General features: G+C 41.6%; 1 protein-coding gene across 2 annotated transcripts in view; it reads right to left on the reverse strand.

Annotated features, from left to right (window-relative positions):
• Positions 1 to 16444, reverse strand: part of LOC126248625 (plastin-2) — a 223659-nt gene that overhangs the window by 72200 nt on the left and 135015 nt on the right. For both annotated transcript variants that reach the window (XM_049949796.1, XM_049949795.1), the window contains exons 5-6: positions 16145 to 16299; positions 15884 to 15989 (exon numbers count right to left, since the gene is read on the reverse strand). In XM_049949796.1, the coding sequence (XP_049805753.1) occupies positions 15884 to 15989; positions 16145 to 16299 (261 nt within the window). The remainder of the gene's footprint in view (positions 1 to 15883; positions 15990 to 16144; positions 16300 to 16444) is intronic.

The following is a 16444-nucleotide window of genomic DNA, read 5'->3' on the forward strand; positions in this document are numbered from 1 at the left end:
TGGTTTGAGAAGAGTGGCCATAAAAATATCCTACCCAACAGGGATCACAGACAAGTGTCATATTTTATCAATGAAAGTTGGTTTCAACCTGACCATAAATGGCAGTGTCAGTGAATGTAGATCCATCTCACCCAGTTTCCATGTGAACACCGTGAAAGTAACCCCAGGCAATAGGCATTTGGAGTATGGTACCTCGCAACATGTCATCGCTCACACCAACATATACATCGGCATGTTTTCAATGAGCAAAGCAATGCCAACTGGACAGCAGCTGAATGAGCCATTTAATGTTGCCTGAAGAGTCACAATTTGTCCCTTTTCATTCAATCATGGGGTCACGTGAGCTAACAGCCCAATGACCCATCTAACTTGCAATGTGTTGAGGTTCAAGTTTAAGCTACAGATAATTCTGTGACTGGGATGTTTTTCATAGCATTATTTTGGCCCAAACCTTCAGGTTACTACTAACATGAACCAGGATGTTTATTTCAAGATTCCCAATGACTGAGTGTTGCCCCCTCTTCTAAATCTTCACGAATCGTACAATGTAACAGCTCCAGTCTGTAGCCATGTTCACAGTGCAACAAGCATAAAATTTGCTGTTTGACGAACATCTGGGCACTACATTACAGTGTAACTGACCTACTACATCACCTAATCTTCATTCGACAGAAAATGTCTGGGATTATTTGAAATAGTGGGTGAAATGTTACAGTCAATATCCTCTGATCTTCCAGTTTCTGCAGCACAATAACTGATCCATTAAATTTCAGGAGTGCAGTCACATAAACAACTATTACTACTATTAATATTTCACCCATATATCCTTCAGCCATCTTCAAGGTGAGCCAACAGACAAGCTATTGTTTTAAACCACAGATGTTCAAGAGCCAGAGACATTGATCAGTGGCACAGAATATGTGTGTCTACATGGTCAAGCCATGCTGAAATACTGAGGTACCATTATTAGCTGCACTGCAGCAACATCTTTCTGAATTTATTAATGATAACACCAGACTTCAAGATTTGTCCAGTTTCAAACTGGTGTATCTATCAAATTCTTCACCAAATAAATTCCAGCTGCTTCTTTTACAACTAAGTGACCAGTGTCGATGCAGTGCTCTGCCACAGCTGATTTATTGGGCTGTTACAAGTTGAGTACCTATGGCGTTCCATGCAAGTTTCATGGACGGTGAGAGTCTTCTTCCTGATGTATGGAAAGCTAGACTCTCAGAATATCCTGCAAACCCCAGCCTTGTGGAGCGTCAAGTCATCTTTAACAGAACTCAAAAGTGCTGCTGTCTTCAGTAGAGGATGAAAAATCACTAACTTCGTGAGGATGCAAACTATTTTGATGGTGGGTTTCCCCCACAAACAGCACGAAAACCATAACTCTGTCTTCTTCGTCAGTCTTCTTGTCATTCACCCTCATGTCCACCGTAGGTTTTATTCATAGCGCCTTATGTACCAGTTGAGGAGAATACCCATTTGCTTCATAAATGTCCTGTCAGTGCAAGAGCTCATCCTGTAGACTGTTCTTGTAAGCAAAGCTATGTGAACCAAGGTTCTGATGCCAATCATCATCTGTGAAGGGTGGTGACAGCTAGTTGAGGCACGCAAGTCGGTAGGCATTGGCTTCTGATAAACTGCATGCCCCATGGTGTCATCTCTGATGAATCAAAACATCCAAAAATGGGAGGCATCGGTACTTCTTGATTTCCATCGTATTTTGGATTTTTCCATGGGTAGAATTTAAACGGTTTAAAAATTCCTGTAATTTGCCTTCAGCATGTGGCCACAGGACTTGCATGTCATCAAAATACCTCAAAAATACTCTAGATTTCAAAGATGCAGATTCCAGTGCCTTTTCCTCTAAGTCCTCCATAAACAAACTGGCCACCAAAGGCAACAAGGGACTACCCAAGGTGACACTGTCACTCTTCAAAAAAAAATTGTTATTTAATAAGTAGTATGTCGAGCTCACGGCATGTCTGAACAAAGATGAAAGCTTCAAATAGCAACAGAACCAAATAGCTAGCCTTGTTGTTAAAACTCTGTGGGAAAGCGTGCTGTCCACATACACAATTATGTGGGCTTTATTAGCAAACTTAAATCAGAGCTGTACATTCTCAGTGGCTTGTTTGTCACATTTGGTATGGCTTCCCTGATCACCAACTTACCTCTTTCAGAATCTCTCTTATTGGAAAAAGTTTTGGTTAAGAGGTTTCAGCTTTTTAACATGTCCCCAACTGTGAATTCTTTTCACTCAATAGTAAATTTTTTGAACAGTGACCATCACCTTCAGTAGTCCCTTATCACCTTCTTTCGACAATTCCTTTTTGGGGGATCTTGAGGAGGCAGCATTGCAAACTGCTGGTTACAAACCCACAGTATTTTCGAGGTATGTTGACGTACTTTTAGTGTGGTCCCATAGTGAGGATAAACTACAAGAATTTCTAAACCATCTAAATTCAATCCACGAAGAAATTCCTTTTACAACAGAAACCGAAAAGGAGTAATGCCTTCCATTTTTTGATGCTTCAATTTGTTGCAAAGATGATGGCACACACTGGGACACGTAGTTTGGACAAAGACAACTCGGATACATTTAAATTTACATGCAAATAGCTGCTACCATCTTTCCCAGATGTCTTCAGAATCTTGGTCCACAGAGCACATAGCATTGCTGATGAGAACATTCTCCAGAGTGAACTTTTACACTTATCGGGGCTTCTGAAGTAAAGGGGTATTCTCAATGTCAGATACACTATGTGATCAAAAGTATCTGGACACCTCCAAAAACATATGTTTTTTATACTAGGTGTATTGTGTTACCACCTACTGCCAGGTACTCCATATCAGTGACCTCAGTGGTCATTAGACATCGTGAGAGAGCAGAATGAGGCACTCCGCAGAATTCACCGACTTCAAACATGGTCAGGTGACAGAGTCACGTGTGTCGTACATCTGTATGTGAGATTTCCACACTTTTAAACATCCCTAGGTCCACTGTTTCAGATGTGATAGTGAAGTGGAAACATGAAGGGACACGTACAGCACAAAAGCGTACAGGCCAGCCTCGTCTATTGACTGACAGCGGCCACCGACAGCTGAAGAGGGTCGTAATGTGTGAAAGGCAGACATCTATCCAGACAATCGCACAGGAATTCCAAACTGCATCAGGAACAACTGCAAGTACTATGACAGTTAGGTGGGAGGTGAGAAAACTTTGATTTCATGGTCGAGTGGCTGCTCAGAAGCCACACATCGCGAAGGTAAATGTTTCCATTGGACAATTGAACGGTGGAAAAATGTTGTGTGGAGTGATGAATCACGGTGCACAATGTGGCGATCCGATGGCAGGGTGTGGGTATGGCAAATGCCCGGTGAACGTCATCTGCCAGCGTGTGTAGTGCTAACAGTAAAATTCGGAGGTGGTGGTGGTGGTGGTGTTTTCATGGAGGGGGCTTGCACCCCTTGTTGTTTTGTGTGATACTATCACAGCACAGGCCTACACTGATGATTTAAGAACATTCTTGCTTCCCACCATTGAAGAGCAATTCAGGGACGGCAATTGCATCTTTTAACACGATCGAGCACCTGTTCATAATGCATGGCCTGTGGCGGAGTGGTTACACGACAATAATATCGGTGTAATGGACTGGCCTACACAGAGTCCTCACCTGAATCCTATAGAACACCTTTGTGATGTTTTGGAACACAGACTTCATGCCAGGCCTCACCAACCAACATCGATACCTCTCCTCAGTGCAGCACTCCGTGAAGAATGGGCTGCCATTCCCCAAGAAACCTTCCAGCATCTGATTAAATGTATGCCTGCAAGAGTAGAGGCTGTCATCAAGGCTGAGGGTGGGCCAACACCACATCGAATTGCAACATTACCCCCCCAATGGAGAGAACCACATACTTTTAAGTCATTTTCATCCAGATGTCCAGATACTTTTGATCACATAGTGTACATATTGTACTGTGAATAAAACCTGTGTACGTAAGGAATGAGGAAGACAGACAGACTTGTCTTCAAAAATAGGTTGAATCCTCACCAAGCACAAAGTTTAAGTGATTTTTTCAGCTCCACTGAAGACACCAGCACTTTTGAGTTCTGTCAAATGCAATTTGATGCTCCATATGGCTGGGCTCTACAGGATCCTTTGAGAATGTAGCCTTTGTACATCAGGCAGATGACTCTTACAGTCCATGGAACATATACATACCACTATAGACACACCCAGCTTTTACAGCCCAACAAATTAGCAGTGGCAGAGCACGGCATTGACTCTGACACATGTGGTATAAAAATGTCTAAATTCTAATATCGGCTTCATCTTTTTGGGACCCTGTTGTGAAAGAAGTGAAGGAAATTCATTTGGCAAAGAATATAACAGAGATAGTGGTTCCAACCTGGGAAAATCATGTAATCTTACACTTTCTTTAACAGACTCACAAAGACATTGCTACAGTGTAGTTAATAATGATTCATCAATATCCCACCATGGATTAACCTATAGCCATAGAGTCAATTTATGCACACTATCTGCCACCAACCAACATCTCTAGCACTTTTGGATCTGTGGTTTAAAACAATAGAATGAGTAGCACGCAACTGCTGTTGAGTTAAAAAGTCATTCAAGATATAACCTGACAATAGCCAAATCCCAGTGGCAACTTATTCCAGTGAGAAGACATCAGCAAGTGGCTGAAAATTTATCCAAAATCCATTGTTGACAAAGGGTACACTACTAATGTCAGAATTTATTGGCACAAGGAATAGGATAGGAGGATAAGAAGAGGGGGAACAGTCACAGTGAGGGAATGTACAGGGTGAGCTGGGGGGGGGGGGGGGCTGACATGACAGGGAAGGGAGAGGTGGGTGCTGAGGTGAGAGGCTGAAGAGGATGGCAACATGCATATGCAGGCTGAAGGGGGGCGGAGGCACAGATGCAATAGGGGATGGACAGGTGGGGGGAGAGGAGGAGGGGGGGGGGGCTGCGGAGGTGACAGGCCGACCAGGGTTGGGCTAATGGGTTGAGAGGGAGAGGCACAGTGGTGAAGGGCTAACTGGGGGAGAGGAGGGTAGGGGGGCAGGCAGCATACAGAGATGACTGCCTGATGGGAGGCCACGGAGGTGACAGCTGATGAGGAGAGGGGTAATGAGGTGATGGACAAGGATGAGGTGAATTGCGAGTGGGAGAGGAAGAGATGTGTGCATTGTATGTGACACACATACGTGGGTGAAGCCGTGGGAGGGGACATGGCTAGGATCTTAAATACACAGCTAAAACTTCAATACACAATTTTTTAATAATAGCATCAGTGTTATACGATACTGATGGTGATTCAGCTGCTCTTACTGCTGTCGTTTTATGCAACCTGCAGTGTTCTAGTTTGCCTTCATAAACCACATGCAAGATTTTCATATTTTCTTGCTTGCTACACGCAAACTGTTAGTCCTACAACAAAAATGATCAGGACCTTTTTGTATGAAATTTAATGTACTTAAATTGTATACTAGGCTTGAGGCCATTGTTTGAGTTATTCAAGAAAAATGTACAAAATTACCCTCAAACTCGCCCTATTCTCACACTCAGCCCCCATCTGTCAGGGTTTCTAGTATGATGTTCATGGCACTCCCTTCTACTACTGTACAAATATTAGTGACTGCATGAATTACTTCCCTCATTCAACATTTTTTTGTCTTTGTTAGTTCACCTTATTATGACACTCGCCCAGTTTTGCACTTAAATATTGTAAAATTGAGGTTTGTGTAAATTTTACATAACAGTTTTTTTAAATTTTAACACCACAAAAAACAATTACTTCGTCGTATTTGGCAGGCCTTCTGACTACCAAAGTACTGTGCTTGTAAGTGTCAAGTTTGCATCAAATTGTCAACGTATAATTAGTTGTTGCGTAACTTTTCAGAAGTTGTTTTTCATTCATTATCCTCATGTGCACATTTAAATTATTAATGTTGACAAAGTAGCTGACTATGCTGGTGGTGTAACAGTCCAATTGAGAGACAGAGAAAGGTCTAATATAGGGAATAGTTCAAGTAGTCACAAATTTTTGTAAAATAGGAGGAGGGAATGCCACGAACAACATACTAAGAAATCCTGACTGGTGAGGGATGAGTGTGGGGCGGAGTTGTGTTTGAAGGTAACTTTTGTACGTTTTTCTTGAAAAACTAAAACTGTAGTCTCCAGAGAAAACACATCCCAGTACAAAATTTAGCTACATTAAATTTCCTACAAAACTTCCTGCTCATTTTTTTCTGTAGAACCACCAGTTTGCACATAGCAAATGAAAGAATACAAAAATCTCATTTGTGATTTACGAAGGTCAGCAAATAGCACCACAGGTTTAATAAAATGACAGCTGCAGGGGCAGGTGAATCACCCTGTATAAACAGCATTACATTTTTGTAACTGTATTAACATATTCCACAAGGTCCTGAGGTGCAGGCAGATTATGTAAGTACCTCACCATGGTATTTTGGCAGACAACCATTCAACCATCTTGAGGTGATGGCTGAAAGTGGCTAAACAGTTATCAGAAATACCATGGCAATATGTCAACATCATCCGGCTTCAATCTCGAAAACTCATGGTACACTCATTACACAGAAGAAAACTTCAATAACTGTATAAAAGCATGTTGAGGTCATACTTGTGGTTCACAGTATTAACATGCTTTCTTTCAGCCTTCCTCTTTTAATACCAGAACAGAGTTGTCCACATCTGACTGTCAGCTCTCACTCCAAATGCTTGTTATTTCATATTTCATCCTTGGGAAATGAAGCTAGTAATAGAATACTGTGGATGATTCAGCTGGAAGTAGATGAGCTGACAAATCTCATTCCAGGTTTGGGAAAGACAGATGATCACTTCTTACAGGTTTTTCAAGTTTTCTCACTATCCATCCAGCACAGCACAATGGTATGTTCCACAAGAGAGATTAATGCAATTACAGAATTTTTGGATAACAAGCCACTTGTCTTTAATAAAAGTATCAAACAATTTTCTGATGTTGCAATCACTTCTGATGTGAATGACCTGCGAGCTCATTATCAGCTGGAGGCAAATGGCCAACAGTAATATGGTTGCAAAGCCCCAAGCAGTAAGCAAAATTTAGTACAAACCACATGACTTTCCCTTACACTTTTAGAAACAGATGTGTGGTCTTGACCACTGGTCTGAGTACATCTTAGCTGTCACAGGGCATCTCATCTGATGTTTTTACAGCTGATCTCTGTGAATGGACCCAACAAGCACAGAGCATGCTCCAACGTTAGGTAGATGATGGAGCTCAGTCAGAGAAATTGCAGGCAGTCAGGAAAAAGGCCTGCATTCACTTGGTAGGTCTACCATGAGATCTTGTCAGAGATGTGGAGGAGGCACTGCCAGTAACTACTGAGCGCACTGACAGCAGCTGGCTGCAAATCTCGCCTCATGTCAGCATGACTGACACCTGAAATCGGGGTTCAGTTGTCATCCTCTGTTACTGCAGATAGCTAGATGAAATGGTGAAGACAACTAGCCTCACATGCTGTGGGCTACTAGGATACTGGTAGCAATGTGTGTGTGGAATGCACACGTGAGGTGTTTTTAATGGAAACTCCTCTACAAGCCTGATAAGGTGCAAATTTATTTTGGAGATGAGACATCAATTATGGAGAGTATTACTGACATTGCAGGTCAGAAAGTAAGTTAGTGTAGAAGTAGTTAACTACACCAGCATTCATGAAAAAATTCAAGAAATAGTCTCACTTATAAACGGCAATAATGTGCACGTAGAACTAGAGTTGAAAGCTGTATGAAATTTCAAGTGAAGAGAAATAAAATTTTAAATTCAGATAGGAATGTCTATTTCAAAGACAGACAGTGATGGTGGTGTGTTTATAGCTGTAAATAAAGCAATAATATCTTAAAAGGGTAGTACAGATTCTGGATTCAATACAATTTGGGTTTAGCAAGTGTGAAAGGTGGTTCAAATGTGGTACTTAGAAGCTTTTTATGAGGCTCCAGCCTCAAGAGCTATACAGTGGAAAAATTTGAGAAAGTATTGTATAAATTTTCTGATAATGTTATAGGGTTCGGAGGGGGTAGGGGGATTCAGTTTACGACCTATAGACTGCGAGACTAATATGACATATGTGGATGGTAGTACAGCGATTACTGCTGTATTGTTCTAAAATGCCTTATCTCAGCACTAACTTCAGGACTTAGAGGATTGGTTCATGAGGGTAACACAATATCTCGCTGTTACAAACACCCTTGGACTGTCAAACTAGACAGAGGGCAAGCAATGTTACTTGTTTACCTTCGTCGAGAAATGGCCCTGTCTAGACAGTTTACTGTATTGTATGCAGCACGCAGTATCAGCTCTCCATACTTCTACTAAGCGGTTGGCAGAATGTTTATGATCAGTGTTATAGGATATTGTCCTTAACATTACATACGACAACCAGACCGCCTACATCTTTACTTCAGCACAACCTGGTGAGGATTTAGAATAAGTTTGTTATCAGAGCTATTTCCCTACTTTCTTCTTTAAAATGCTGTAACTTCAGCCTAATTTCATGTTTTGTTTACCTGCAAGCAAAGCAACCTGAAGATTTTCAAAGAAAAGAGATTGCTCGCATAATAATAATAATAATAATAATAATAATAATAATAATAAAAACGGCGGTGGCATTCATTAATCATGAAAACTTAAACTCTTTAACTGTTAAGACTGAAGCCGGGATCACGTTACCAAGACATTGAGCGAAGAGTGGGGTCGAGTGATCCCATAAAGTACTGGGGCACTAATGAAATATCACTCAATTAACAATCATTTATTAGTGAGAATTTTATGTCACACCGTTTTCTTCCCAGCACTGCTTAGCAGCGACCACACTGCTTATAAGCCAAGGTGACACATCAGTGCCCCACGATGGACTTGCTGAGCACAGATCCTTGCACTGCCTGTGGCCAGCACTACGGTCCTGTCAGAGGAGGGTGCAGCAGCTGTGCGTGCCTGCAGTTTGGTGTGGCTGTGGCACGTCAGTGCTCTCCAAGAGTGAAGTTGCACTTAGGCTGAGCCCAGGAAGTATGCATACCACTTTCATCAGTTGTCAAGATGGCGTGTAGACTTAAGACCCAGCAGTAACATTAACATCCTGAGTAGCAGTTCCAGTACACAGGCAGTGTAGCGGTACTTTTACTGCCTCAGTAGTGGTGACACAGGTGCCCTGCAGCTAAGCTGAACAATCTGCAGGTAAGCAGACTGGGTTTTCATCCATGAAGACTGGCCTAGCCTCCATTCCGAGTCAGTGACCACTGTGTCAGGCAGGACTGCGAGATGCAGACCAGTCCCCTCTACAGTAAGACAGCTGTGGACTTGCAGCTATGGACTTCAAGTTAGCGGCAGCTTCTAGACACTTTTACCATAGCATCCTGCAGCTTAATAGAGCTGGTATGTGTAACGCACATGGAAAGGATTAACTATCACAATGAGCTTGAGGAGGGTAGAGGTTTTATAGGTGGTGATAAATTCATATGCAACTTCAGACATGTGATGAAGGACACTATACAGCACAAAGTAGCACTTTCATAACATTTCCGATAGTGCTACTTTCCACACAAGCATAAAAATCCCAACCAAGTTTCCTGGGATACATCTCAGAGGTCAGTGCTCGGCACTGTAGTGTACTCTGTCCTCCTGGGTGTTCAGGGTCTGTATCAACCAGCTGTCTTGCTTCTTTGGTCCTGTTGATGAAATGTTTCACGTAATCATCCCAAGCATTGTGCAGTTGAAACTATCATTTTCGACTAGTGGCCATAGAGCAGAAAGAACGGTGTGAAGCCTGTAATATCTTGCTTCACTGTGTTATACGTCAACATCATGATGTTATATCATACCCCAAACCCTTTTATTTGACATCAACATATATCAAGAGCATATCTGCCAGCATTTTATTAAAGCATTGTATGAGGCCATTCGTATGTGAATGGTAGGCAGATGTCACCCTGCGGGTGATGCCGCAATATGAAATTAACTCTGATACTTGTCTACACTGGAAAATTTTTACATGGTCAGAGATGATCACACATGGTGCTCCATGCTTCAAAATGACACCTCCTACAAGGAACTTTGCAATTTCTGGAGATGCAGCAGTCAGCACAGCTTTAGTGACAGCATAACAGTTGAGGTAGTCAGTGCAGACTATTGCTCACTGATTCCTGTTAGTCAACTTTAGGAACCTCCCCAAGAGTTCTATTCCAATTCAGTGGAATTGTACTACTACAGGTGGCATTAGTACAAGACGCCCTGGAGACAATTGCAGCATATGATTCTGTCATTGACATTCCTTACAGTGGCTCAATGTCCAACAGATCCATAGACATCTGGCCAATTATACCTGTGTCTGATTACATCTAGAATCTTCAGGAATCTTAGGTGAACAAGTGTTGGGACTGTCATGAAAAACTTCAGGATAGCTGGCCGTAGTTTAGGCAGGATGATGACCAACCCTTTCTACCCCACTGGGTCATAGTTACTCTTATATAATGCACCATTACTAAAATGTCCTTTTGTCAGTTCCTCCTCCTTCACAGCTTGTATGCTTTTCAGCGCAGTGCTGGATCTCCCGCTGATTCAGTAGCAATGTCTTAATGTAGCAATGACTAAAAGTACATCATTATTCCTGTCTTCTGCCATACAATTCCTTGAAAGGCAGCCAGGGCCTTGTGCTTGCATCCACTTTCGGGTACCACTGTGATGTACTTCTAAAGCCTCAGTGCCCATTTCACTATGGATTCGCCAGGCTAACCAGCCAGCACAAGGGTAAATTATTTTGCAAATAACTATGGCTCGAAAAATCAACAGCAAGGCACTCTTTCTCAGTTGTAGAGCAGTTCCTATTGGAAATCATAGTCGTCTGGAAGCATAAGCTATCACCTTTTCAGCACCTTCCTGTATTTGCACTAGAACTGGCCCTATTCCAAAACCACTAGCGTCTGTGTGAATTTCTACCTTGACATTCTCATCATACAATGTTAGACTGGGAAAGACTTTAGTGCCTCCTTATGACAAAGGAAGATCCTTCTTGCGCTTCTTTCCATGAAAATTTGGGATTTCCCTACAGTAGTTCCTGTAGGGGATTTGCCTTGCAACAGAAGTCCTTTACAAATTACCATTACTATGAGGGCTGTTCAAAAAATTCTGGAACTTTGCCCACAAAGTCTGCTCCGTTTACCTTTCACCTACTGTGCATGGTCTCCTTCCAAAGACTCTCCTCCACAACTGATACACCGCTCCGAATGCCGTTTCCATTTCTGGAAGCTGTCTTAGTACACCTCTTGTTAGATCGCAGGAAGTGCCGTCTGAAATTTCTTTAATTTTTTTTTTATTTTATTTCATCTATCATTGCAAATCTTCATCCCTTCAATGGGTTTTCAACTTTGGAAATAAAAAAAGTCCACAGGGGTCAGGTCTGGAGAGTACGAAGGATGAGAGAGCACAGTGATTTCATTGTTTTGGTCAATAGTCATGCATCAACAGGGATGAATGTGCGGGCGTGTTATCGTGATGCAGTAGCCAAGAATTGTCTCACCCTATTTCAGGCCATTTCCTTCTCACATTTTCCCACAAGAATCACAATACGTCCCAATAGTACTATTGATTAACCTTTTGTCCCTGTAGCATGAATTCACGATGAACTAATCACTCAAAGTCAAAGGAAACTATCAGAATGACTGACATTTGACCTGACCTGACAAGCTTTTTTGTTCTTGGAGAATCTTTTCCAAGCCACTGTGAAGATTGAACCTTGGTCTCAACATCATAACCGTAGACCCATGTCTCATCACCAAATGTGTTTCTCTCAATGAACATCTCTTTCTCATTTGTGCGATCCAAAAGTTCTTAACAGATTTGAGGCGAAGGTCTCTCTCGTCTTGAATTGTAAGCAGTAAGACAAACTTGGCAGCAACATGATGTATTCCAAGATGCGGTGTTAAGGTTTCATGACATCATCCAACTGAGATGTTGCATTTTCTTTTTTTTTTTCCCCAATCTCTCACTCACTCATCGATCGGCACGCACAATTTCGTTGACGTTCCTGACATGAAGGTTGTCAGTAGACATCGCCAAAAGACATAACCCTTAACTCTGAGGCCATCAGGAGGTATGAAGGCAATCTTTTCCTAGTTAGTCTCATAACCTCAATTTGCCAACAGTCTGCCTGCATTCCCAAAGTTGAGAAACAGTTCTGTTCTTTCAAGTAGTCTAGGATGTCATCAATGCACAGCAATGAATAGACTTTTTTGTGATTTTGTTGAATCGTCAGCTGTTGACGCAGAAACACCATGCACTGTCCTCCTTCACAAGGACCACAGAAGATGATCAAGAACACACTAAACGTTGACTGATGTCATCTTGCAACACCTTCCCCATTTTCTCCCACATTATCCATCATTCAGCTACTGACACCGTGTATGAGACTAATTGGTGGATGATCCCTAGTTTCAGTATGGTATGTACCACGCCACTTGGTCTGTTTCTTCTCCACTCCCAATTTGAAAGCATCTGAAAACTGATACACAATTGTTATTGCTCGCTGAAGATGTTCCTCAGTCAGGACAGATCCTCCCGGCAGTTTGATAGCAGCTTGCTCCCTTGCACTGTCTCTTGTGGTTGTGAAACATGACACTTTATCAATTATGCAGAGCTGCACTTCTTATTCTGGTTCAGCTGTCCAGAAAACATACATTTACAGATCGGTTGTGGCTGCTCATCGCAATTAGTGATCCAAAGTTGTTTATGACAACTTACAATGCCTATGATCATCACTGGTGTGTAAATGTAGCTTTTGGACATCTACAAAAGCTTAACAGTTTAACTAGGCATTTCGACTGAAACTCTTGTGATCAATGAAGGCTGCATAACTACACTGATGGAAGAAAAATCATAATAACAAGAAATAATTAATGTAGAGTACTGAAATTTCGGGAAAACATTTGTCTGCGTAACATATGTAAGTGATTAACACTGCAAGATCAAAGGTTAATATAAGTACAAGATAAGCCATTATAAATGTATAATGCTGGTATATTAAAAAACCAATGTAGCTGCCGGAATGTTGCTTGCAAGCATGCAAATATGCATGCGTTGTGTTTTAAGATTGTGAGATGGAGTTCATGCCTGTTGTACTTGGTCAGTCGATACAGGGACAATTAATGCTGTTTGTGAGTGACTCTGCAGTTTTCATCCGGTGATGACGCATGTGTACTCAATTGGAAACAGATCTGGTGATAAAGCAGGCCAAGGCAACATGTTGACATTCTGTATAGCATGTTGAGTTACAACAGCAGTATGCAGATGAGCATTATTCTGTTGGAAAACATCTCCTGAAATGCTGTTCATGAATGGCAGCTCAAGAACACTTATTTCAGAATGAACAAAATATTTGTAGTCATGGTGCATGGGATAACCACAAGAGTGCTCTTGCTGTCACACAATATCAGACCCCAGACCATAATTCCAGATGTAGGTTCAGTGTAAGTATCACACATACAGGCTGGTTGCAGGCCCTCAACTGGCCTCCTCCTAAACAAAACATGGCCGTCACTGACACAGTGGCAGAACCAGCTTTCATGAGAAGAAACAACAGATCTCTGCCTTGCCCTAAAATGAGCTCTTGCTTGACACTACTGAAGTTGCAAATAGTGGTTGTTTGCGGTCAGTGGAATGAAGGCTAAGTCTGGCTTGGAGTTGTCCTTGACGTAACCAATTTGTATTGTGTCAGTGTGGTGCCAATTACTGCTGAAATTGCTGCTGCAGATGCAGTACAGTGTGCCAGAACAATACGCTGAACACTATAGTCTTCCCTCTTGGTAGTGCCACATGGCCATCCTGAGCCTAGTCGTCTTGCGATCATACATTCTGAAGACCCCCATTGCCAGCAGTCGTGTAGTGGCTACATTCCTCCCAAGTGTTTCTGCAATACTGCAAAAGGAACATACAGCTTCTCATAGCCCTATTACATGATCTCAGTTAAACTTAGTGAGCTGTTGATAATGGTGCCTTTGTCACTGTAAAGGCATTCCTGAGTAACAACTCACCACATCCAATTTCAAAGGTAACTAATGCTCACAAGCTTCCCAGCTTTAATTAAAAGCAACCCTTATTTACATCATCATAGTGGCATTACCAGCACCACTCTTATGTGACTGGCATGAAACTGGAATAGATATTGTCATTCAGATATAAAAACATGCCTACCAACTTTCACTTATGTCACACAACTCTTTGGTGTTGCTTGGACCTTCATTAGCAGTTTGGTTAGCGCGGGAGTATTGTTCCTCAGTCTGGGACCCTCTTAACATAAGAAATATAGAATGAGATTTTCACTCTGCAGCAGAGTGTGCGCTGATATGAAACTTCCTGGCAGATTAAAACTGTGTGCCGGACCGAGACTGTAACTCAGGACCTTTGTCTTTTGCGGGCAAGTGCTCTAACAGTTCTGCAAGGTTCACAGGAGAGCTTGTGTAAAGTTTGGAAAGTAGGAGACGAGGTACTGGTAGAAGTGAAGCTGTGAGGGTGGGGCGTGAGTCGAGCTTGGGTAGCCCATATGGTAGAGCACTTGTCCGCAAAAGGCAAAGGTCCCGAGTTCGAGTCTCGGTCCAGCACACAGTTTTAATCTGCCAAGAAGTTTCATAAGAAATATAAACAATTGAAAGGACAGCAGCCCATTTCATCACAGGCATGCTTAGAAGTGCTGAAGCAGCATAGGTATGCTCATCTAATTGAAGTGACTAATGCTACAATAGAGGCATTTTGTATCACGGTGATTACTGTTTAATTCCAAGAGCACACATTCCTAAAAGATTCACCCAAGGTATTGCTTCCGCAACATATATTCCGTGAGAAGATCATGAAGGTAGAATTAGAGATATCTGAGGCCTTACAGTAGCTTACCAACAGTTGTCCTTCCCAGGCACCATTTGCAACTAAAAAGGGAAAGGGGGAAGTGAAGGTGTTATACAAAGTTTCTTCTGCCACACAACGTAATGTGGCTTGCGGAGTATAAGTGTATATTTACCAAACTTGAAATTATGACAACCAATCTAAATTGTGTATCTAAAAAAATAATCAATGTTTGAAAATATAATTGGATGGGTAAAAAAAATCTACTCACCAAGTGACGGCAGTAGAAAACACACACAAAAGTGTAAGCTTTTGGAGCCAGTGGCTCCTTTTGGCAGAAGGGTTGAAAGAAGGATGAAGCAAACAGACTGGAAAAGTTTAGGTAATGGGGGTACTTACAGGAAAGACATCCAGAATGCCCGGTCTGGGGAGAGTTATTGGACAGAACAATATGGAAAGACTCTTTCCTTCTCATCCCATCTGGTAAGTCTCCTCAGACCCCGGATTCTGGGCGACTTTTCCATAACTCTCCCAATTTCCAAACCTCCAAACCTCACCAGTGCTTTACCTTCGTTCTTTGTGCCAATGGCACAAAAAACTTTCATGTGTTTTTTCTCCCTCTGAAACTTTTATGAGTAGATTTTTTTATTTATCCAATTATATTAAATCTAAATGGTGTAATGGTTTTAAAATGCTGCTGTTATTAGCCTTAAAGTCATGCTATGACAAAAAATCTTATCACTTGTTGACATTTCAAAATTTACAGAGCTGCAATCAGAATTTTTCATGAAGCTACAACCGGAAAAACAAATTACTACACAGCTTTAACCAGTACATTTAATTAAATAATCGCTAGCGTCAACTAGCAGCTGATTCTTGAAGTCTGTTAAAGCATTGGCAATCTTTGGTTAGCATCCTTTACTTTATTTCCATTATACTTAAAGAAACTTACCATTAATGCTTCCATTGTCACACCACTTTCTGGTGGTGCAATTTGCTTCAGCAGGTATGTATAAATTTCTGAATCTACAATATCTCCCTGGAAGTTGCCACACCTCCTATACGGACAAGTAATAGGAAAACTGCAGTTAATAGGATGCTCTATGGATGTCTACACACAATTTTTAAATCCAAGGAAATGAACAACAGAAACATGTATCCATAGATGAAACCATTAGAATAAAAAATAAATATAGTGAACAGAGAAAAATACCTGGCTACTCCAGCCCTTTCAAGGTGATGGTTCACCCATCTTAGCAAGATAGCTTCAGGCGATAGTTTCATTAGATCTTCTATGTGTTCCCCATCAGACAATAAAGATGTCAAACCTGGGCAGTTCTCCAAAGTTATCTGATTGAACAATCCAATCTGTTGGAAACAAAATAACATGTTACTGCACTGGAACATAATCAACAAATGACAGGGAAAACAGCCTGTTAAACTGAGTCCTGCATTTTGCATGGGATTTTTGGAGAATTTTTCTGTTTTGTTTCTATTTGGCACAGAAATAAGT

Source organism: Schistocerca nitens, chromosome 3, assembly GCF_023898315.1.
Source record: "Schistocerca nitens isolate TAMUIC-IGC-003100 chromosome 3, iqSchNite1.1, whole genome shotgun sequence".
NCBI lineage: Eukaryota > Metazoa > Arthropoda > Insecta > Orthoptera > Acrididae > Schistocerca > Schistocerca nitens.